Source organism: Acomys russatus, chromosome 1, assembly GCF_903995435.1.
Source record: "Acomys russatus chromosome 1, mAcoRus1.1, whole genome shotgun sequence".
Lineage (NCBI taxonomy): Eukaryota > Metazoa > Chordata > Mammalia > Rodentia > Muridae > Acomys > Acomys russatus.
This window is the reverse complement of record NC_067137.1, coordinates 76,592,525-76,617,980: the sequence shown is the minus strand read 5'-3', so window position 1 is coordinate 76,617,980 and position 25,456 is coordinate 76,592,525. Positions and strand designations below refer to the sequence as shown.

At 35.4% G+C, this 25,456-nt stretch overlaps 1 protein-coding gene across 2 annotated transcripts in view; it reads left to right on the top strand.

The window, feature by feature from the left end:
* The window catches only part of Mdga2 (MAM domain containing glycosylphosphatidylinositol anchor 2), an 800,517-nt gene that overhangs the window by 749,198 nt on the left and 25,863 nt on the right, over positions 1 to 25,456 (top strand). For both annotated transcript variants that reach the window (XR_007830679.1, XM_051146875.1), the window contains 4 exons: positions 14,294 to 14,471; positions 16,635 to 16,655; positions 22,044 to 22,199; positions 22,637 to 22,795. Coding sequence is in view for 1 of the 2 variants with exons in the window: in XM_051146875.1 (XP_051002832.1) it covers positions 14,294 to 14,471; positions 16,635 to 16,655; positions 22,044 to 22,199; positions 22,637 to 22,795 (514 nt within the window). In the remaining variant the exon portion in view is untranslated. The remainder of the gene's footprint in view (positions 1 to 14,293; positions 14,472 to 16,634; positions 16,656 to 22,043; positions 22,200 to 22,636; positions 22,796 to 25,456) is intronic.

Genomic DNA, 25,456 nt, shown 5'->3' with positions numbered 1-25,456 from the left:
ATGTACCAGAAAGAGCCTCCCTATAATTCATTACTTGTATCTAATTCATCAATGATATGGGAAATTTTATCTCCCTTAAATGGTTCAATGTTTATCAATCTCTATAAACATTAGCATGTTATATTTTTACCAAAGAAGTTATCAGTCTCTTTCTGAATAAACACATGCTTTCCTCCAAATTGTTTACTGTAAATTAGGACAACTTTTTAAACTTGATAGTTTTTCTTGCTCATTATACAAATTGCATGTTAATAATTTTGCCATATGTCTTAGAAATTACCATAATAAATTTATCTCAGCCTTTCTAATTTTAACTGCACATGTTTTAAAAACTATGCAATTGAAATTTTGCTTTATATAGCCTCTAAATGTCAGGTTGTATTAGGAAACCTAGATTATTTAAAGGCATTAAAAATTCTCAAATGTCTCCTTTTAATACTTTAACAGTTTTTCTTAAGAAAACTGAAGATAGAACATGTGTCTATAAATCTATAGTAATTAGGGTAAATAAAAGAGTATTGTATTAAATTAAAACACCACTTAAAAACTATGTTGTCATTTAGTAGTAAATTGCTTGTCTATCATGCATATGGTCTAAGGTAAACTCTCAGCACAGCAAATCCTTAAAGAACAACAAAAACATTTGAATGTAGGCAGATTTAACTATAGAGTAATATTAGATTATATATTTATCAAATATAAGTAAATTATGTTAGTAAGGACTAATAATATAAATAAAAATTTTATGTAAGGATGAATATGCATACTACGCAGGGTTTTCAAAAAATGTTCAAAATGCCCACACATTGGTTGTTGCAAATATTAATTTATTTGATACCATTTAGAGGTACATTATTGTATTTTTTATTTCATTAGTACTCACTGAAGGGCTAAAACTATTTTTAATAATTATCACTTGCCAAAAAATGTGAAATTAGTCCCATATTATGGGAAGGCCATGTTGTATCTGTATAATGATCAGCCACACTTGGGAGTATTGTAATCGAAAGCAGATAATCACTGCTAATATTTTTAATATTTATGATTGTGTAAAGGGACTATGACATGGAAAGCTGGAGAAACGGCTCAACAGGTAAGAGAACCTACTATGCAAGCATTCTGAGTTCAACTCTCCCGCACGCATGTAAAAGACATGAATGCTAATACCCCCCACTACGGTTGAGAGCTTGGTGCAAAAAGAGGACCACTGGGGTTGTTGGCTGCTAGCCTTTGGCCGGGTTCAACAATGTCTCAAATAAATATTGAGGTTCTTCTCTGGCCTCTGCATGCACCGACACATAGATATATGCATCACACATACATTTTGTAAGAAAAATGAAGCAGAGGAACAGACAGAATGAATACAAACAGGCGATACTTCTTTAGTGGACCAGTGAGAGGTGCCAATCTTTTTGTGGGATAAGACTGAGTGTTCTTAAGAGTGGTTAGAAGACAGAGAGAGAGAAAGAGAGAGAGAGAGAGAGAGAGAGAGAGAGAGAGAGAGAGGGAGGGAGAGAGAGAAAAGAAGAAGAAGAAGAAGAAGAAGAAGAAGAAGAAGAAGAAGAAGAGAAGAAGAAGAAGAAGAAGAAGAAAAGAAGGAGGAGGAAGAGCAGGAGGAGCAGGAGGAGGAGAAGAAGAAAAAGAAGAAAGAGGAGGAGGGGCAAGGGAGGACAGAGAGACAGAGGTTGTAGGATGGAGTGGGAGGGAGATAGTTACACATAAGTTATGGTTGCATCTGTGCTTTGATTGGAAACAGGGTGGGTGATTTCTGACAAACAGGCATATTGCTTCTGCAGGTGGAGTGGAACAGGCAGGCTGGGTTCTGGGCCACTCTTTTTGGGTAGGGGCTATTATCCAGTACAGCCTGTTTTAATTCCTTATGACTATTACCCAACATATTATATGCAAAAGGAAACATAAAAAGTATAAATATACATTGGATGCCAATATGTCTGTAGGTGCAAATAACTTACATATTTTGATACTTTTTGTTTAATAATAACATTTTTCAATGAAGAAACTGTGATCTAACTAAAATTTAAGAGACTCTTGGAGTGTTATTTCTTTATCTTGGATTTATTTCTCCTGAAACCTTATCCATTATGGGAATGTGTCTCAGAAACACGTAGGTGGGGATCCTGTGTGATTTCCTCTTTGTGGAGAAATGATAAATGTCATTTCTCAACCTAGCCATTAGATTGGTTAGTAGAATCCTGCTCACCTCTATAAACCATCTGAACCCAACAAGGAGAAAAACATTTTGGGTAACTCAATGGTCCAAGATAAGGAGAAACCACATGGAACTAACCAGAAGACCAAGCATGACTACAAACAGCCAGATTCTGCATAGTTTCCAGCAACTGACTCAGCCCGCACACAAGCAAACAGTATGTGTTTATGTATTCCAAGAAGACTTTCTGGTTGTCTGCTGTATTATATTCCAGGGTAGTGCACCATTGTGTTATTTTTACCTCAATAACTTTTCATAGAAGACAATATTAACGAATCATAACCCAAATTAGAAAAATATCTAGGAAAAAATGTTTTGCGATGTACAAAGATGAACTGTGCCATCTGTTGTTAACAGAAGAATCTCTGAAATAGATGTGTGGTTCCTTATTACACACACCAATTGAGACAGCCACAGCTCACTGACAACATGCTGCTGCAAGGGAGCATCCAACAGCACAAGTGCTGGTTGTTTTTGTTGTGCTGTGTTTTGTTTTGTTTTTCTCCTTCTTGTTGTCACTGCTGTTATTGTGGCTTCTCATACTTGAATTTGCTTAATGAATTGAGAGCTCCATGCCAGAATTAAAAAAAAAAAAAATGAAAGTAAAAGCATTAACAACATACAATAAAAATTTCCACAAAACAAATAAATCCATTCCCAGCTGCTTATGTGTTCTGCACTGGCCTTTCAAACCCTGCCACACCCTATCTCTCTCTGTGCACACGCTCTATCAAAGGGGACAAGGGCTAGGGACGGATTAGCCACATTGACATATATGCAATCCCGCTAAGAAGTTTTTGTCTGGCTGCATTCATATGAATCTACCAAAAAGATGACTTTATATTTCAGCTAATTTTCAAGTTCAAACTTTTCTATGGCTCAAGGAAAAGAATACAGAACTTGATATGTACTAAAATGTGGTTGAAGGTATTTTACAGAAGGCTTTATATTCTGTGTGTTTTCTGTTTACTTACTTCCTGGTTTAAAATACAGATCACACACAAAAATAACACATGTTGGTTTCATGGCTTTCTTTACCGTGGAAACCTAAGTTAAATGGCTTTGGATAAATTATAAATGTTATCAGTACACATTGTTCGGTAATTTACAAAACCAGAGAATACTATCAATATTTTTAATGCAAAATTCAGTAAGTGATGATAACCTCTATTTCTATGTTTGTGTATCCTCCTTTTCCCCCTAGATAAATCCATAATAGCTGCTATCATGATGCTCACTGAAGAAAAATAATATATAACATTATATTTAAATTTACCTCGTATCTGTTTGCTCCACTTTATAAAAACATACTAACATGAGTTCTTTTGCCATGAATGCCCAGTTAATTTCAAGTGCTTATTCTTCCATTACTATCCATCGGATTCAGTCTAGTAAGCCTTAGAAGACATCCCTGATAGAGTGAGAAATAGCTGCTAAATTAAATTGAATGATTTACTTAAAATAAATAGTACATATTCAATAATATTGGCCATAATTAATAATTTTGCAAGTCAGAAATCACTACAAATTTTAAAAACTATGTAAAATGAAAGGAAGTGTTGATTCATAATAAGCAAACCTCAGTTATAATGCTGTCAGTGAATTTGGAAGCAATAGGCAGCATTTTCAAGGCAAAATTTTTACTACCATAAACACTAATCCTAGGACTTTATATAATGCTCCTCTTAGAGATGTAAAAAAAATTACCTTGTTATTCACAAAATGATTAAAGGCAGTGACAGTGGATATTCACAAAAAATAATGAAATAAGATGACTACAGTCTTTCATATATCAGAAACGTAGCAAATCAATCAAAACTAAAACCCTGAAATATTTGAAACCTAAATGTGAAACTTTATTTTTTAAAAAATTGAGTAGTTGAATAATCCTTAATTTTAACAGCCCCTCTAGGATGAAGTCAATAGCCAGCTAAAGTTTTGGCCAACTCTCAGTTTTACCAATGGACCCAATGACATCAAGACAGTAACAGGACCTATGTTGTTTCTAAACTTTCTAGGAAGCAAGGTTTTCTTCTGCTGTAATTTTCAAGAATGTGCTAAGAATGCTTATTTTTACTATTGCACGTAGTCTCTTGTGGGCAATGATGCTGTTTTAAGAGTTGAAAGTCATTTACGACTTCATTTAATTATTTTACCTTATAAATCTATAGAATCATATCTATCTGTTAGACGTAGGATATATATTTTTTTCTGATAAACTTAGACTAGTATTTGACATGTCCATGATTTGCATCAATATACAAAATTCTAAACCATTAAATTAAAAATAACCTTCTTTGTGAGTAACAATTAAGGCCTAGAGTTAAAGAGTAGGTTCAATCATCTACCTTTTGTTCTACCCTCCCTCTATATTTCTATATTCCCTTTTCTTTATCTTCAGCTCCTAATTCCTTACCTACAAATGAAAGATAAAGGAAAAGAGAGAGGTCCCTGTGTCCAACCTAGTTTCCTCTCTGTATAAGACCAATAATAACTTATAACTACCTCCCAGTAAAAAAAAAAAAAAAAAAAAAAGCATCTGTAGATCAAGAGAGCAAACAGAAACCTACCCACCACACCCTCCCATACCATCTGTTTAAAATGTTATTACTTCATATATTTTTAAAATCTTCATTATAATTCATCACTAAAATTATAACACTGTGGCAAACAAAAACATTACTAAAGTAACTTAAATGTATTTGTAAATTAATTTTTGAAAGAAATTATCTCAACTATTTCCTAAAATAACTGCTAGCAATTATAGTTTAACGTTACGAATACCCAAAAGAATCTCACAAAGAGACAGAAACATCTTGGATTTGTTTGAGTATAACATATCTTCTAAGATATCCTTCATTTTTTCTCTCTAATTGAGTTTATTTTAGTTATTCAGAAAGTTTTATATAGAGAAACAATAATCTATAGATGTTTATAAAATGGGATAAATATAATATGAATACAATTTAAAGTTAATTAAGTAGCTATCACATTATTTTTATGTTAAATTAACTAATCATTGAGATGCCTAGGATACACCCTACCTCATAAAATGTAATCAATAGATGTTGCCTGTGCTTAAATTATTCTGGGCAAGTTTTCTAATCTTTAAACTATCATCTTGGGACAATGAAATAATTGGAATTACATAAAGGAGCGTTCAAGAATGTGAAGAACAAGCTTTGATTGTCAACCTTCAGCTGGGTTTGACTGTTTTAGAGGCAGTGACTTTGCTCAGGGTTTCAAAGGCTCTTTGTTTGAAAGCATGCTCTGATTTTGTTTTCATTTTCCTAACGCGACAATTTTGACTGTGCCATATCAGCTTTGATCTAGGTTGAAAGTTTTGAGCTGCATGTAGACATCTTTTTCCTTATTTCATTTTTTTCTTTCTATTTTTATTATTGCTTAGTAAGGACATTTCACCTGGTTATCACAGAAGTCTGCTCTGAATGAGTAATACATAATGCTTTTCCTCCTAAAAACATCTTTGAAGAAACTTTACATGCCTTTCTTCTATATGCTAGAATGTTTCCTGGACTCTGGCTGCACAAGTACGTCTCATCCCTCCAGACTGCTGTCTCTCAGTCAGAGACTCACTACCTGCCAGGAAGAGCAAAGCTGTGGGCTGGCTTAGTGCGGTCTACGTCTGTGGCTTGTCACAGTTTCTGGTTTTGTCACATGTATCATAATCAAGTAACTCCTGCTGAAGGAAATAAAAATGAGGAATATGAAGGAAATTGTTTTTAAGACATTCAAATGTAGTTCAGAGCAGCTCACCACACAAGTTAATGCCTTTTCTTTTGGGGAGTGAAGAAAAGGCTCAGTGGTTAAGAAACATTTTCTGGCAGAAGAATGAGTTAAGATAAAACACATCCACAACACCTGTAACTTCAGTTCCAAGAGATCCAACATCATCTGGCCTCTACAAACCACCTACACATGTATGGCATGCAATCACACATGCATACATGTACACACACACACACACACACACACACATGCTTTATCAAATTTAAACATTGTATCTAGTTGTTAAGAAATTTAAATAGTAATAAGTATGTGTTTCATTCTAGTAATTTTTTTCATTCTCTGCTCTTACATTATTTTAAGACTACAGCATAAAAAGGTTAGGCTCAATGGCCATAAATGTGAACAAAGCAATATGCACACAAGAGATCTGAACATATTTTATAAAGTCCATTCAAAACTGCAGCCTTGGAAGTCTAGTCAGTAAATGCAATGGAGCCTGTGCTGAATTAATGAGCAGAAGTTGTGGTCAAGAGAACAAATTGCTTAATCACTTTACATCAAAAAAACAAAACAAAAACAAAAAAGATTGAGAAAACTTTCCAGTACAAGCATGGTTTTCTCAGACATGACAAAGAAATATTTTAGTACAAAGAAGAAAAGCAATGGGCATGTCAGGAAAGACATGGAAGTCACCCCAGCATCTCTCAAAGGAGGTGTAGGCTTACATAGAAGCTCTGTATCCTAAATAAGATGGAGGGTTCCATAGTATCATAATAGAGCAGTTAGGGTCAGATTTGGGGAGACTGGGACTTAGCGTCCCATGTCTGACTAGTACTGGATATGCTGAAAGAATATATAAAATACCTGGAAAGAGGCTATTAAACCTACAGGATCTGTGGTTAGCCTAAGAAGTTTATAGATTGAATAACAGGGGCCAGGGCAGGCCCAGCTACATAAAGAAATTGATTATGCATACTAAAACAGGAGGATAAAATGCAGATGAAGTGAACTGGGTCTTAGAGCAGTGGTTCTCAACATGTGGGCCATAACCCTCTTGTGCTCACATATCAGGTATCCTGCATATCAGATATTTATATTACAATTCATAATAACAACAAAATGACAGTTATAAAGTAGCAACAAACTAATTTTATGGTTGGAGGGTCAGCCACACATGAGGAGTTATATTAAAGGGTTGCATCATTACAAAGATTAGAGAAGACCACTGGAAAAGTAGAAATGGCCTCAAGAGGAGCTTATGCTGCCTCTATTCCTGCCTCAACTCACTTCTCCATGGGGAACTCAGCCCTCAGCACTGCACAGATCACTATGTTACTTGGGTTTATCAATTCCATTTTGTGTTTTGAGACAGAACCTCTCTGTGTTGCTTTGGCTGCTCTGGACTTGCTTTGTAGGCCAGGCTGGCCTCGAACTCACAACAATCCTCTATCTCAGCCTCCCTAAGTGCAGGATTAAAAACATGCACTGCCAAGCCAGCTCAATTACAGATCTTAAATCTATTGCTTAATTTGGCATGGAAGGAGTTAATTATGTGCTATCACTATTTGGGTGAAAATTATATTTAGATTCTAAAGAATATTCCTATTTAAGGAGAAGCAATTTGCGACAGAAGTCACACTCTCTCTATCTCTGAGGATAACCTTCTAGTTCTCCTCAATTTTATGATGTGATTTTCTTTTCTGAGGCTCAAACTGTGGGACCAAAATTTTCAGGTATTACTCACATGTAAGGTAGATCATGTCAGTAGCCAGAATATTATGTTTATTATACCTGTGTCAGATAGTGGAAGAGACTAACTGAAGCACACAGTGTTAACATCAGTTACTAGTTTGTGTCTGCTAAGCTGATTTATTTATACCAAGGCAGCTATCACCTTTGAATTCTAGCTTAACTATGGATCCCTGATGCTTTGCAAACAGCACTTTCATTGCAGGCTGATGCCTATTGAAAGCCATAGATGATGTCAACTCGGCAGTGACCTATGAAATTTATGACAATGGAAATGCAGTGAACAGAGGTAAATGTTGCCCTCGTACCTCAGGAGATGACAGAAATTTTAATCAGCAAATTTTGATACTTTCTATTTAGAGGCTAGGCATAAATCAGTCCATCAAAATGGAGTTGGCTTTTGTGGAATACTGCTTAACTCTAATACAAAAATGATAGTCGAGATTTCAAAAAAAAATGTGACAGACAAAAAATGAATACACATCCATATATTATCTGGAGAAGACCTTGTCAGTACTAAATATTATGAGCATATGAGCAAAGTTTGATATAGAACTTATTTCCAACAGTTTATGAAAAGTAACTCTTATTAAGAAGAGTTCCTACAAAACTCTTTATTTACAGGATGCAGCCAAAATAATAGTGCTTTTTAAATCCATGCCATTTATCTTTTATTTGGGACTTTAAAAATGTAGCATATGTACATAGTTTTAAAAAATGAATACGACTCAAGTACAGTGTTAGGTGAAATAAGCCAGTACCATAAAACAAATGTTGCATCTTTTCTCTCATATGTAAAAGTTGGAAACTCCATGAGAACGAGGCACAGGAGGATGAAAGAGAGTGGATAGGAAAGAGTGACAAGATAAATGAATGCACTTAAAGCACACGAGTGATGGAAACACCACAATGAAAACACTAACTCTGTATCATTGCTGTATGTTAACGATGGAAAAGGAAATGACCTGCAGCTACAAATCAATTACATCTTAGAGACTTATTCTGTGGATAATCATAAGAATGTGTGGATTAGGCTCTGTAATGTCTGTATTTTTAAAAACCGAAAGTATATTCCCTTGCAGAATGACTGGGGGACACAAATAGCAGTTCTTATGGCAGAGAGTTCCATTCTTTCTCTCAGCCAGTCACATTAAAACAAGGGGAATGATGTGTGTATGTGCCCCATATTCACTAAAGTACCCTAGATTTCCTTTCAGCTCTCTTGACCCTTTTCAGTGAAGTTCATCAGAGCACTGTTAGAGATTCACCGTCCAGATGGAACGAGAAAAAAAAATGGCAGCATGATTTCATTTCCCACTTTCAGTTTTAAGTGTGTGGCAGACTATTTTTTGCCTAATTTGCTTAAAGTACCTAATTTTGGTCCTTTGAAAATTAAAGGAAGCATTTAACGTGTTTTTTCCTCCTGAGACCTTTTCAGCAATAGCTATTTAATTATTCCTTGTGGTAAAAATTAAATAAATAAATAAAACCACAGTTTTTAATTAAAAAAAAAAAAAGGCCACATTGGGAGGACTTTAGGGCATCAGCCAGTTCTAAGTTATATGAAAGAAACATATCTATTAGGGAAAAGGAAATGGATTTTTAAATCGACATGAAAAAGCATTTTAATTCATGAGCTCCTCAGTACACAGAAGGGACACACTGGGGCTGTTGTCTGTATTTATGGTCTGGATGCCTTGTTTCCAACCATTTGGTGGTTTTATCCTCAGTAAGTGGGTATGATTGTGCATTCATGTGTATATGAAAACAAATGCTTAGTTTCCCATTTGTATATTTTGTACCAGCTAGCTGATGTGCAATACATAGTATTCAATTGCTTGTACTCTCATCACAGCTTTAAATTAAGGCTTGGAACCAAAGGTATTGCTTTTTAAATACACATATGAAGTCATATACCTGGCAGTTTATAACATCAACATAGCCACACTAACTTGGACCAAAACCTTTGTTTTATCAACAGAATACCTATGGTCTCTCCCTCTGAATGGACTACAAGCAGGAGTGGTAGTAAGCTTACATGTCCAGAAAACTGTACTTTTTTTCAACTTTTCTCTTGATAATATTAAAACATTTGCCTTTATACATTTACCTGAAAGATTTAGTTGGTTTCATCTACCTTCTGAAATAAATACACCTTTACCTTAAACTCATACACATAAAACTTAAAGACAGAAGGAGATTTGCCATTTACAAATGAAAATTTGGCCTTTAGAGACATTTTCGGGATAGCCTACGACTTTATATTTATACATTATTTACTTATCCTTGCACCATGTTCTATGTTTCCTATGTTTGAATATTCCTGTCACTGAGTATGGGAGTTCACGTTTTAAAGCTGTAACATTTTTTTAATCCTGTGCAAACTTGGACCAATCAGTAGGGCTATATGCTTTCAAGATAGAATTTTACAAATGTGTTTCTGCATGTTTTGTGTAAACAGACACACTTTGACATTTTACCATAGCCATTTTTTTCCAAGTTCATTTGCCCAGCAAACTTCTTTAAAGAATAATTTCCCCTTTTAGAGTAGAGGGAAGATTTGATGCCCAGTAGAATAAACATATAAATATTGGGCAGGTTTGATTGCTGTCAGTTACATAATGTAAGGATTTTAAAAGCTCAGAGTCCCGCAGATGCACTAAGGCATATGTACCATCAGCCTGGTGATGTGCTAGCCTGTGATGTGGAGCTAACAGAAACCAAGACTATCATATACCTTATCATAGTCATCTACTGTCGCATACTTCTTCTACCTACTCCATGTATCCCAACCTCCGGTGTGAATCCATATAGTTACAGTCTCGTTTGTCAGTGAGGTGGAGTCACACTCACTTCATTTCCCTGAACACAAGTTATGACATTCTTAAAGTTTTACAGCTGCACCAAACTTTAATACTGTTACATTTTCAATGCTTTAGTCTATCTGATTATATGTAATAATGCAAAATTAATTTCTATTTCATTGATTCATTGTGAAGAGTTATATTTTCCTAATTAATTAGCTATTGGGGTTTCTTCATCTGTGAAATGCCTATTATCTGAATCATTTTGCTACTGAATTCTGCATCTTGTTTACTTATAAGAATTTTAATATATTAAAGTTCTCTCTGTGTGGAACAAAAAGTTATTAAAAGCTCAGGTTCACACATCCCTTTTTAAGAGGAATGTTAATGACATCAACCCTTTAAATATGCAATTTTATTAACTTTTGGGGAGATTTGATCATATTTACCCCTACCTCTCCTGCTAAATCCTCTGAAATTTCCACGTAGCCCTACTCCTCCCAACTTTTTGTTTTCGTTAAAAATACCCAACAGAGTACAGTTGGTGCTGCCCAAATGTTAATGGGTGTGGTGTTTAACTATCAGAGGTTACAACCTTAATGAATAGATTTGCTCTCATTCTCCTAGAAGCTACCAACCGTCCGTAGCTCCTCTGTCTGTGGTGGGCTTTCACAATCTTCGATTCCCCTTCTGCAATGGGCTCAGAGTCTTGAGAAGGGACAGAACACATAGATGTACTATATGTGGTTGAGTAATCCTTTAACACTTATTCTCTGCATTTGGATTTGTTGTGAGCTTCTGCTTTACCCATAGTGATATTTATCTTTTTCTTTGGTCTTTTTATTACTCCTGTGTATTTATTTATTAAATTTTAATATTACTATATCATTTTCTTTTCCTCTTTCCAACTCCTCCCTTATATCTGCACCCTTTATCTTGCTCTGATCCGTGGCCTCTAGCTTCTTTTTTATTGAAGGTTAGTTTGGGTCTTGTTTTGGCAGCCATGTTGATGAGACTTCATGGGTCTAGCTTCTCTGACCTTCTTAGGAAATGAAATCTCACAGTAGACATTATATTTTGTCCTCTAAAGTTAAGCATTTGCACTTCTGGGGACTGAATATTAGGTAAGCATCTATACCTACTTTCAGTCTGTACAGAAACCTTTTCAAGAGCAAATTCTTTTCTCTCTTCTATGAATAGAGCTCAAGGGTTGCATATGAGACAGCCTTCTTTTAATTTGACTGATTTGTTTGTTGTTTGTGAGACAAAATTAATTAAAAACACTAACAGCATGCATATTGGAGATTTCCATTTCTAAAAGTTTAACAGGAACAGTACAAAAACAGTAGGAGTCCAAGTTATATAGATAGGCCAACCCACCTTTAGAGAACAAATACACATGTTTGTGAATGCATGCACACATACACATATAGGCACACATATATAGTATTTGTATACAATATATGTACAAATATGTGTACATATAAATGATTCATGCATATATTTGTAGAGAAACATGAAAGAAAATTACCATGAGAAATTGTGAAGAAGCAGAAATCCACAATCCATGTTAGTAAGTGGAATTCCTACTCAAATAATTGTTGCCCTCAGCTGTGCACCATCAAGACAAACTTGAACTTTGATTCTTAACACTTTGATGCAAACAAAAATAGAACCTAAGACCAATGGACTAGGGAATTTTTCCACCTTTATCCGGACTATCAAAGGGTTTCACAGTCAAAGGAAAAGTGAATGGCATTTTTTAATGCCCTTAGGATCATGTCAGAACAAAGCTATGTATCTGAAAGACTATTTCTTTGTCTTCAGCCCCAAACAGTCCTCTGAAGGAGAATGTTAAGTTACATGATCAGCACATGGGAAAAATAACTAAACATATGAAGGACATATATTACCATAAGCAAGAGTATATATAATATATTTCAGATATGGACAGTAACAAACATTATTTTAAATAAACTATGTCTATTACCTATCATATGTCTAGCATCTATATTATTGGATTAAGAAAAATAAAGGAGAATGGGATAATGCAGCAAAATAAGTAAAAATAACACAAAACATACTTTGCAATAGTAAATCATTCTATCATTTCTATCAAGAACTGTAATGAATTAGATGCAATAACTTAATTAACAAAAATTTAAACTGTTAGTAGAAGACATTCACATGAGTCAGAAATACAGAGAGATGGTATGTGATGAGGGACTATGAAATATATATATACATTTATATATATGTGTGTGTGTATACATATACATATATATACATATATACATACATGGGGAGAGGAAATGACAGAAGTTGAGAGATTGAGAGAAAGACTAGCTGGTTCCATATCTATGTTGACAAGTCCCCAGTCTCAATTACTAAATGTTGGGTTTTTTGTTTGTTTGTTTGTTTGTTTGTTTATACTTGTGACTAGGTAATATTCAGTATTTTTCTCATTTTAATTCTAAACTATTTCAGTATGTGAACATTATTAATAAAGAATCTTATCAATTTTTGTTTAGTTTAGTTGTATGTTCAATCAAGTTCTAGCCTAGTAATAGTTTCACTATTAGTGTGGAAGTTTGTTCAGTTTCTCCATCTAAAGGAAACTTATTCTTCAGCAGAATTCCTAATGTTGAATGATTCCTGACTACTGGGTACTGGGGGACAAATGATATTGGAAGTATCATTACAAAAATTAATGAATTTGTTTTATGTATGAGTAGTTTTCCTATCTTAATTTCACTTCTAGATTAATATTGAATTTTAAAATTCAAATTGAACACTGAAGAAAATTACTTTAAAATATCTTTGAAAAATATCTGGAAGAGTCTTTAATAAAAATCATATTGTTAGTTACTAATTTATATAACTTGTGTAAAAATGTCTGAGCAAGGCTGGAGGATGTACCTCAGAAAAAGATTACTTGCTATCCTGTGTGAAGCCCTGAGTTCAGTACCTAGTGCCCCTCCCCCAAATATTCATAAACTTATCTGAGTATCCTGTGTTCCCTGTAGGGTGCTGTGTGACACTCATCCCTTTTCTAGATGGCTAGAGTCAGGTTTTAAACCTCTTTGTTCAACTGGAAGAACTTATTTCAAGGTCACTGGCATGTCCATCTTCCTGAATCCAATGGCAGATACCTCACCTTCCTCTCACTCACTACCAAGCCTCATTCTCACCATGCTGCCCTCGGATGACTTAGCTATGGATCTTTCCCACTCATATTTGATGTGTCACTCTTGATCTCTTTCTTACTTAAAATTTGAAATTGCACCTATGACTTTTGGAAATCATTTTATAGTGAGTTTAATTTCAGTCTTCATTTCTTCTCTGTTTTCAATGGACATAAAGAGCTAAGAAAATAGTCGTGTCTGTGTTATAACTCTGATACCTGTAACTCTTTCTGGAAACTCTTAGGTATACAGTACATATGCTTGATGATATGGTAAAGAAGTTGCAGCTGTTCAAGAATCTAGTAAACCACCAACAATTTGTGTAAGACATTATTATATACACCCTTCTTTAAATATCAAATGGTGGTTTTTAAATGTTCTAACTCTCAATGTGAAATGACTCATTGAAATCAATTGAATCTATTTAATTAACCTCTGATTATTTTGCAGTTATCAAAAATATCTGTAAAATGTAACACTTTATAAAACATATGTATATAATACAATGTGTTTAATAAACTTCTACAATGAAGTTTATTACACTTTCAAACCGAATACAATAATTTTTATTTCAGGCTGGACAGCAACGTTGGTGGGAACAAGAGATTAAAATAAATGGTAATATTCAAAAAGGAGAACTAATTACATATAACTTGACTGAACTAATTAAACCAGAGGCCTATGAAGTCCGACTGACTCCTCTCACTAAATTTGGTGAGGGAGATTCAACAATTCGTGTAATTAAATATACTGGTAAGTAGTTCTTTTTTTTTTTACAAACATTTATTTATGTATGAAATTACGTGGAGTAATTATTCTTAAAGTATCCACAAAGTAAAAATTAGCATATTCTGCAGATTGGTAAGGATGAGATGAAAACAATCAAACAAATAATTTAAAACATCTTAATCATCACAAAAGTTAATATCAGGTTACAAAGGTAGAGATATTGAACAAGCCCTCAGTGAAAACTGAGCCCCTGGGTCAGGTCAAAAACTTCCCTTTGTTTTCACTGCTACCTCAATCTATGTTTTAAATGTTTTTGTTTTGTTATGTTTGTTTGTTTGTTTTTCTGTTCACTCTTCTTTCCTTTCCTTTCTTTTTTATTTTCTTTTCCTTCCTTCCTACCTTCCTTCCTTCTTTCCTTCCTATTTTTTCTGTATTTTTGTTTAAAACTTCTGCCATTAAAGTTTTGGACTTAAGACCTATTTTTATGTGATTTTAAATAAGATTTTCATGGTGGCTTTAAGGTTTTAGAAAATTGAGATGTATGGAGAATCCTGTCCTCAGATGAAGTTACTCAATATCTTACAATATCGAGTGCTTTTTTAGACTAATAAATATTGATATAATCATGAGTCAATATTTTACATTAGGTATCATTGTGTATGTAATACTATTAACATGGAGTTTGAAAGCTGCTCAATATATAGCTCACCATTTCTCCAGTATTTTATTATAAAGCTAATGTGCTTCACTGCCGTAAAATCCTGCAGTCTAGAACTGTTTGCTCTGTCCTCTTTAACACTGGTAGCTCCAATATTCTTAATGTCTCTGTGGTTTCTCCTTTATCCGGATGGTAAGTAGTTAGAAACAGCAAGAAGCTTTCAGAACCAACTTATTTTACTTACCAATACAATTAAGCTTTGAAGTGTCTTTTGCAATCTGACAGCATGTTTCTCTTTATGGTTGGTCCAGTGACAAAACCAGCATCACTGTTTTTTCAAGTGTTGGAGGGCATCCTGGGTTTTTTTTGTAATGATGATGATAGCCATATGGTTTATTTTTTTCAGGTTGCTAATATTTAATGGGTGTGTGTGTGTGTGTGTGTGTGTGTTAGTAATAGATTGCTTTTATAAAGCATATCTAGAAAATACTTCTTCACTATTTCAATGTCACAGTGAATAAAAGTAGAAGTTTGAATTTGAATTAAAAGTTGATTCAGATCTGATTTCTAGAACTGATGGCTCAAAGGGAGTGATGCGATTAAATGTAATTGTTCTCTGAATGTATACTAACAAGATTGGTATTGTATTGTTTGACATTTTTATGGTATTCAAAGCTATAATAGTCAGTGAAAATCCCTGCCTTCAAAACTGCAAAGCAGTTTTCTTCAGGATGAATGAAATTGCTACTTAAATGCTGTTGAATATTTCACCTTTGTATTAACTATTTTCCCTCTGGCTTTTATGTTATCTCTTTTTATCTAAGGTTTATACTTTCAGTGCCTAATTTATAAGACTGTAATTTCTTTGATGATGGAGGCATTAGGGATCATGCATTAGCATTCATTACTTACAAAAATGACTATATTCAGACCCAGAAAGTTTTGATTTCTTGCAAAGTTAAGCAACTGTGGTAACGCTGGATGGGCCTAGCATCCACCTTTCTGTAACAGAGTATCTTTGGATCTTTATCCAATGTTTGGAAGATTATTACTTTCCTTAATAAGCTACAAAATTTTGAAAAACAGAAAATAGCTATCATTTTAAGTTCTAAGTTTTGAACATTTTCATGATGTTCTTAAGTATATATACTAAAACATTAAGCATTATAATTTAAATCAACTTCTATTAGCCTATTGAATAATTTCTTGAATTTCTTAATTCATCTAGATTACAGATTGTTTTACCAACAACCTCTGTGTGATTTCTGGGTTTGTTCTGGGTAAGATATAAAGGGTTAGCAATGCCATTCCTTGGAAAATGAATGACTTCCCTATGCTCCTTAACTTGGATGTTGTGGTACTTTGAAATTCTTAGTAAACTGCACTCTGTCCCATAGAACAAAATGGATTGTAGACACATTTTTCCACTGCCATCATGAGGCTTAAAAGAAACAACAAGACTCCAAGTAAATGCTTCTATTTACAAATGATATTTAAACTTTGCTAACATTATTCTTTCTTTTTTCCAGCACCTGTAAATCCTCATTTGAGTAAGTATATAATTTTCACTTGAAAAAATCATTATTGCATAGTGAAGAAAAATGGATTTTATATAAATAGACAAAACTTAGATAAAGATTGTTCCTACTTGATATAAAACAATGATTTTAAAATTGTAAAATTGTCACTGTATAATAACATCAGTGACTATGATATAAACACAAATAATTTAATACCGATAATTAATGTTCATACTGTTAACTAAATAAGAAAATATGGAGTCATTTCTGCAAACTGACTAACATTCATTGTTCTGTAACTAAGCAGTTAATTTTTCTTTTTTGTGGGGTATCATTTCAGTGTTTCATTTTGTTGTCATGTTTCTTTGATTTGATTCTTGGATTTGTTGTCTTTTCCTCATGAATATAAAGGTTACTTACTAAAGCCATTTATTATAAAATAATTATTTTTGTTAATGCACGTCTGTGTATAATTGCATATAGGGTGTGCATGTTGGAGTACAAATGTGACATTTTACATCTGTGGATGTCAGAGAACAACCTTCAGGACTCAATCCTCAGCTCCAACAGTAGAATTCTGAGTTTTAATTGAGGTCACCATGTTTATATTGCAAATGATTTTAACTAAAGATCCATCTTCCCGGCCTTTGATCATTTATTACATCTGCATTTGCTAAAGGCAGTGTTTCGCTATGTAATCTAGAGTTACTAGAGCGTACACTCATCATCCTCTCTTCATAACCTAAGTACAGATATTTCACACATGCACCACCAACACTGGCCATAAATCACTAAAATTTATGTAAATTTAAGTTCCAATATATTTGTTCTCGTTTTGATTTTGAATTCTGATTCTTGCTTTACATTAAATTTTATAAATAGATCATGAAGAGTCATACATATACCTGAAAATTAGTCCCATACATAAGCATCCCCATATACATTACATAGTAGAAGGAACCATGTGTCCCATAGTGTAATAAGGATACCATCCATCCCGGAATAAGGCGTGGCTATGGAGTCTGCAGTTGGGAAACAGGGATAAATGAATGCTGGTGCTCATCCAGTTCTCCTTCTCCCCTTTTATTCAGTCATTGTTTCCAGACTATGAAATGGTACCACCACATTCAGGGTGGATTTTCCTTCTTTAATTAAACCTCTATTTTAAAACCCTAAGGAATACACCCAGAAATTTGTCTCCTAGGTGATTCTAAATACAGACAGGTAGACAATGGAGACGTCACACATCCCTGTCTCTGGCAAACCACCTTGAAATAAGAAGAGGAGTCACTATGAAAACCTGATCATAATAACAGTCCATGAGACCACTTTATTTTTAATGTAAGGCTAGTTTTCGCAAGCTCTAAGGAACTGCATAAGAGGATAGGTTATGCAAGAAGGTCATGGAACTCCAGACTTCTTATTCCTAATTTGTTAAATTTTTTCTTTACCATATTGGAATAGATTCAGGGGGACAAAAAGAAAACAGTATTTTGATGGAGATGATAGAATACAGAGTATTTAAATGATCTTTATTTCTATGTATCTCTTTGTCTTAGTTACATTTCTATTGCTATGAAAAGACAGCATAACCAAGGCAACTGATAAACATTTAATTTGAGGTTCATGGCTCCAGTGGTTAATATAGCCCATGAATGTCATGGCCGGTATCATGGTGGCAGGCAGGCATGGTACTTAAGCAGTAGCTGAGAGTTTTCATCCAATCCATAAGCATGAGGCAGATGAGATGTGGCACACCAACTGGAATAGCATAGGGGTTTGAAACCTCAAAGCCCACCCTAGTGGCACACCTCCTCCAAGAAGGCCATACTTCCTAATCCTTCCCAAACAGTTCCACCACCTGAGAGCTAAACATCCAATCATATCAAACTGTGGGGCATCCTCATACAAACCACAGCAGTCTTTCAAGTGAGAAAATCATTCTATAATCTGAAAAATCACAAAAAGTGAAGGTGTAGCCAATCATCACATTTCTGTCTTTTAGAAACTCCTAGACCTCTTTTTGCATATTTGTGAGATCTTTTAATATCTAATATTACACTTACTTTTGCTAAGTTTAAGTGGCTCAGTGAATGTGCATTATCTTGTAAATATTCCTTATTTGAATAAACGATATGAATAGTCTTTTTGCATATATATGTAATAAACTAATTTAATGTGTTAGAATAATAATATAATTATTCAAACATGTTAAAAAGTCATTGAACGTAATTTTTAAAAATGTTCTCTTCAGGAGTTTTTAAAATTTGTATTTATTTCATGTATATGGATGATTTGCCTGTATGTATGTATTCTATGTGGGTAATGTGTCCTCAGAAGCCAGAAGACAATGTTAGACTCCCTAGGACTGGATTTTCAAATGGTTTTGAGCCAATATAAGTGCTGAGAATTGAACTAGTCCCTCTGAAAGAGCAGCAAGTGATTTAACCACTGAGCTGTTTCTCCAGTCCCCATTATACTTAACTTTATTTATTTTTAATATATTTTATTAATTTATTCATATTACTTCTCAATTGTTATCCAATCCCTTGTATCCTCCCATTTCTTCCTCTCTCCCATTTTCCCCTACTCCCCTCCCCTATGACTGTGACTGAGGGAGACCTCCTCCCCCTGTATATGCTCATAAGGTATCAAGTCTCTTCTTGGTAGCCTGCTATCCTTCCTCTGAGTGCCACCAGGCCTCCCCATCTGGGGGCATGGTCAAATATGGGGCACCAGAGTTCGTGTGAAAGTCAGATCCCACTCTCTACTCAACTGTGAAGAATGTCCTGTCCATTGGCTATACTTAACTTTAAATAACATATAAGCATAACTTTTGCATGAGTTCTGGAATACATATTTTTCTCATGTGTTTTATGGCCTCTTTTATTTATAAATAAAATATGACATTAAACAATAGAAAACAATTAAAGACAGTGTCCTTTTGAGATCAAAACTCTGAAGTAAACACAAATACATATTTACATAATAAAATATTTTATGTAGAATATTGTCTTTCTAGCATTTATCCATCTAAATAGAATATGAATATACAGACATACAGAAACTATTTAATTTGAAAAACAAAACAAAACAAAACAAAAATATATTCTTTAAATGTAAAGAAGGCTTTGCTTAACCCAGGCATGTGATCCCAGCCTAAAGCCACTTCCTGGGGACTTCTAATGAATGTGCCCCTTTGCAAAGGCACTACAGACACCAGCGGGAGATCTTGTACCTGCTTCTCTCTTTGTGAACTTCAGCAAAGATGGAGGCTGTGTGAACTTTTTTTTTAACAAGTAAAGCTAAGTAAACCAGAGTATTCTCAAATGTCAGACTCTCAGTGAAGACCATTGAGATTTTGCAAACTCCCATTTTACTGAATGGAATTATATGCACTACATTTAATGTGTTTTCAAGCAATGCACCTAGCTTGTTTCTGATGGAATTAACCAACTCATCTCTGTATACACTTTTTGAAGCAGGGTATATCCGAGCAAGAAAACCTTCTACTCTAGAAGTTACAACTAACCACACTTAACGGCAAGCTGAAAAGTTTCTGTCTGAACTCAGGTTATTTCTGAACTCAGCATATGGCAGGCATCATTGAAAATCCCCAGTTCTTCCCGGGGGTCTTCATAAACGTACTTTATAAAATTCACTTCAAGTGGATCTCACACATCTGGCTAACCCACATGCAACTCAAGCATGAGTGATGACTGCTTTAAAAATCAATTTGTTATCGCCTTGCCCTAAGCAAAGTTACAGATTTGCAGATGTGTGTACAGAAGAGCAATTCTAGAGGACAGGGAAGAGAAATTGCATGCTCGGTGTATACATGTTTGTAATGTTACCAGGTGAACTCAAAAGATTCATTTTCTTTCCTATTGGTCTATTAAGACAAGATCTTACCTAAGGGAAAGCTGGCTTGGGATTCACTGTGCACATGGAAGTCACAGTGGTTCTCCTACCACAGTTCCTGTGGTGCTGGGATTATGGGTTTGCACCCCAACTCCTGTTTTAGAAAGCTAATTTCCTAATTGATCATTCTCTCTCAACTATTCCAATGCATTATTTAAAAGTTAGGAAATTCTCCAGTCATAAGTCAAATGTGAATTGTTTTTTTTTTTTTTAATTAGAGTTATATGGTTGTTTCTAAACAAAAGATTCGGGCCTTCGTTGTATAATTATATACTGGCCTAATGTAACATGAGACATTACTCTTTTTTAAGTTCTTTTTTTTTTATTATTTATTATTTTATTCAGATTACAACTCAGTTGTTATCCCATCACTTGTTTCCTCCCATTCCTCCCTCCCTCCTGCTTTCACCCTACTCCCCTCCCCTAGGTCTATGACTAAGGGGAACCTCTTCCTTCACTATATGGTCATTGGCTATAAAATCTCATCTTGGTAGCCTGCTTATTCTTTCTTTGAGTGCCACCAGGCCTCCCCACAAAGGGGAAGTGGTTAAATATGGGCCACCAGAGTTCATGTCAGAGTCAATCACTGCTCTCTACATACCTGTGGAGAATGTCCTGTCCATTGGCTAGTAGGGGTTTGATGTTTACAACTTGTTTTGTCCTTGGTTAGTGCAATAGCTTGAGCAGACCTCCCTGGGCCCCAATCCACCTGTCACGATGTTCTTCTTGTAGGTTTTTAGGACCCTCTGGGTCCTTCTATTTTCCCATCTCCTATATTTGTCTTACGTAGAGTCCCAGTGGGGTGTTCTCACATATATCCCAGTCTCCTGAAGACTTTCAGGAGACATGCATTTTGGGCTAGTGCCAAATTATATGTGAGTATACCATGTGAGTCTTTCTGTTTCTGGGTTAACTCACTCACCATTTCTAGTTCCATCCATTTGTCCACAAATTTCGGGATTTCCTTGTTTTAATAGCTGAGTAGTATTCCATGGTGCACATGTACCACAGTTTCTTTATCCATTCTTCAACTGAGGGACATTTAGGTTGTTTTCAGGTTCTGGCTATTATGAATAAGGCTGCTATGAACATGCTTGAGCATATGTCCTTGTGGTGTGGAGGAGCATCTTCCAGGTATAGTCCAAGGAGTGGGATAGCTGGGTCTTGAGGATGTGACTACAGGGGGTATGGAAAGAGAAAAGCAGAACAGGGATGACAGATTTACAGGGAGTGATATGATCAACAGACATTGTATGTACATGTGGGAAGGCCAGAATGCAACCCATTCCTTTATAAAATTAAAACATGCCAATAAAACCATTATTCATTTTTTTATCAAAACTATAATAGTTTTATGTTTAGTGATAACTGTGCCATTAAGGTTCTGATGTCATTACTGCATTACTATTACATTGTGATTTTTGAAATGTTTCTAATAAAACACTACAATGTCCTATTTAACTATTACTTACTACTTTAATTAAAATGTGTTAACAGGAGAATTTCACTGTGGATTTGAAGATGGTAATATTTGTTTGTTCACCCAAGATGATACAGATAATTTTGATTGGACAAAGCAAAGTACTGCAACAAGAAATACAAAATACACCCCTAACACGGGGCCCAATGCAGATCGCAGTGGTTCCAAAGAAGGTAGGAAGGATTTTGAGGAGGTGCTTATGGCAACTGGAAATGTTCTCAGTGTGAAGTACAACTGCGTAGTGACCTATGTATTTGAGAATCACAGAGTAAAACACTATGTCTTACACATGCCATCAACATTTCAGATATTTCCAAAGCTTGTGGTCATTAATGGTTTCTCACAGCTAAATGACAAACACAGTTGAGAGATCAGGGTGTTATTTATTTTTTGTGTTAATTCAACACTAAACTTATCACTTTTCTCAGTTCTTTATATCTTATTTTTCCTGTTAAAGTCCTGATTAATTTTGTATTGCCATGCAGGTTTTATACATGAGATAAAAACCATGTTACCAGTTTTTACTTTGAACTGAAGCTCTGAAATGTTACATTAGCATTTCATGTTTCCTCGTAAGAATGTGCTTCAACACTTGTTTTCCTGCTTTCAGGTTTTTATATGTATATTGAGACATCTAGACCCAGACTAGAAGGCGAAAAGGCTCGACTTCTCAGCCCTGTATTCAGCATAGCTCCCAAAAATCCATATGGACCTACGAACACCGCATATTGTTTCAGTTTTTTCTATCACATGTATGGGCAGCATATAGGTAAGGTAACAGAATGTTCTATTTTCTTTTAACCTTTCTTAATGAGTTTCACACAGACATGAAGACAACTCTAATCAGAGAATACTATGTAAGTTTTATTAAATGACTTGCCTACAAATTGCAAGGAAATCTTCCCATCATCCTATTCCAAAGACCATGGTTTGTGGACTCTGAGCATCAACTTTCCTCTGGACCCTGAGTCAGCAGACCATCTTCATGTGCTCTTCTGTGACACTGGTATAATTTAGGCTAGTGACTTGATGCTGACTAATAGTGGTGAAAAGGAATACGGTCTCATTAATCAGTACTCTTAACACCATTAACTTACTAGTAATAGTATTATGATTATTTTTTTAATGTATCCAATAAAATGAAAATAATTCTAAGAATATTCTGGACCCTGAAGGGAGAAATAAAATTGAAGGAATCTACCTTTGGATACTTTGCGCAGCAGTAATGAAAGTTACCATGAGTCATTCCCAACTCTCCAAAAAAGAGTACCATGTAGCAACAAGAGAACTTCACATTCTTTAGTGGGAGCATATATTGTCCAAGGTTCCAGTTTTTGTATTCAATGCCCCAGTCCAGATAACTAAACCCAAAATTTATACAAAATTAATCATTAGACAGTCCAGTCGCTACAAACGACCAATCTGCATGTGTCAGAAGTATATGACTTGAAATAGTATGACTCTGACTTCTCATGCAAAAGACATAAAAAGTACATTTTCAGCTTAACTATTGCTGTATTATGCTATGGCCCTGTGTTTAGGATCATTTCTGTGCGTGTTGTGCACTATACTATAGGTGCACATTTACCACCTCCCTAAACTGAGACACAGTCCTGATGAATAGAACATGACCAGCCCCACAGAGCATGATCAAGGAATCAAATCTGTGTTAAGGTTAGAAACAAAGTGGTGCTTCTAAACAAAGGAAGTCCCCCATTTTAATAGTCAGTAGTTAGGTGGAACTAAATTCACACAGTGGTCAAAAGTATAGAATAAGGTGGCCCTAGGTTCTTGGTATATTGTAACAAAAACAATGTGCATATGCATGGTCATCCACTACTAAACTTAGTTATATAGTATACATAAGAGCTTGTCCCCGTACCGCGGGTTCAGTTATTCGTGGAGTGGCGAGGAGGGTCGCGACCTGTGAATAAAGAATGGACGAGAACAGAGACATGGGCCCAGGAAAACATTGCTTATCGAGGGCCGTTTGTTGTACGGGGGTATCCAAATTTATAGTAAGCTTCTGAAAGGGCGGGGGTAGGAAGGAACGCAGTGGGAAAGTACAGAATCTTCTGGGGTAAGAACCCCGGGGTAATGTGTGGGGAGGGGGAGGAAATAGGTGGCTTTTTTCAGAAGTCACGGTACGCTGAATGTTCCTTTTCTCAGGGCCAGGCAGAATATTTGATAAGCTCTTTCAACAGTAGGCTTGAGGCCAGCTGGAGTCCGGCTCAGCCAGGGGTCTCTTGGCTCCCAACAAGAGCTATCATATTGTTTAAGCTGCTAGACTCACTGTAAAAGTGAGCATCACGGTGCTTACAGCGAAGAAAACTAAATCTCAAGAGGTTAGCGTCGATGGATCTGCCACACTGCGAATGCACTGTCATGTCTGAACTACACCAGTGCTCTTCACAGTAGAGCAGCAAGTGGCAAGTCCAGAGAGAGAGCAAGGAGTGTGCCCCATGATCTGACACACAACAAACACAGCGGGGACCATGGCAGAAGCATACATTGTTCACAGAAATCACTGTGGATATGTGTCTTAGGTCCCTTGGGTGAAAATGAGAACAACAATTCCCTTTTAGAAAACTCTGGTTTGGATGTATAAGATCACAATCACCAATTTCTCTCAGGTATCAGACAATGGCCGCCTGTTCATTCAGTATTCAGAGGGCCCCGGTAGAGGGAGGGCACATAATGGTTATCTCTCTAATTTTCACTTTGCCTCATTACAATAATTATACTGTTTCTCAGACAAGGACCCTGAAATAAAGACAGTTGTGATTATCATGCCCAACACATAGCTGATAATCAGGAATGTCATAATTCAGCCTGGAAAGTTGTATCAGTCATTGCTCTGCAGGAAGACTTACTAGAGGGTCACAAAAGTGAGTCTAGGTATGTGGCGGCCACTTAGAGTAACAGTGAGTTATCACAGACTGTACAGATGAAAAGCATGAGATCTTTTAATATGGAAGTAAATACTACAGGAAGTAAATACCTCTGCAATGCAGAAAAGAGACAGGAAACTGCTGTGGGAGCTTTGGCCTTAGTGGTCATATTCTCACTCTGCAGTAACTGAGAAAGGAACAGTTAATCTAGGAATACTCACTCCCTCTCCTGCTCCCTCCTCATTTATTGTCAGAAGAAAGTATTAAGAGTGGAATTAGAAAACCTAAGAATGAAAGATTAAGGAAAGGAGAAATGTACCTGAATCCAACCTTATTTTCTCTCTGAATAAGACCAATAATAACTTATGACCCACTCCCAATGAAAATAAACATCTATCACCCAAGCAACCAAAAACCTACCCAACCCCCTTAGGGGATATGGGGTATCATTCTCTTTAGTTTTCTTCTGGCTGATTTGGGATGAATAATACCCTGGTAGGGGCCCAAATAAAATTCAGGAAAATGGTTAAACAACCTAG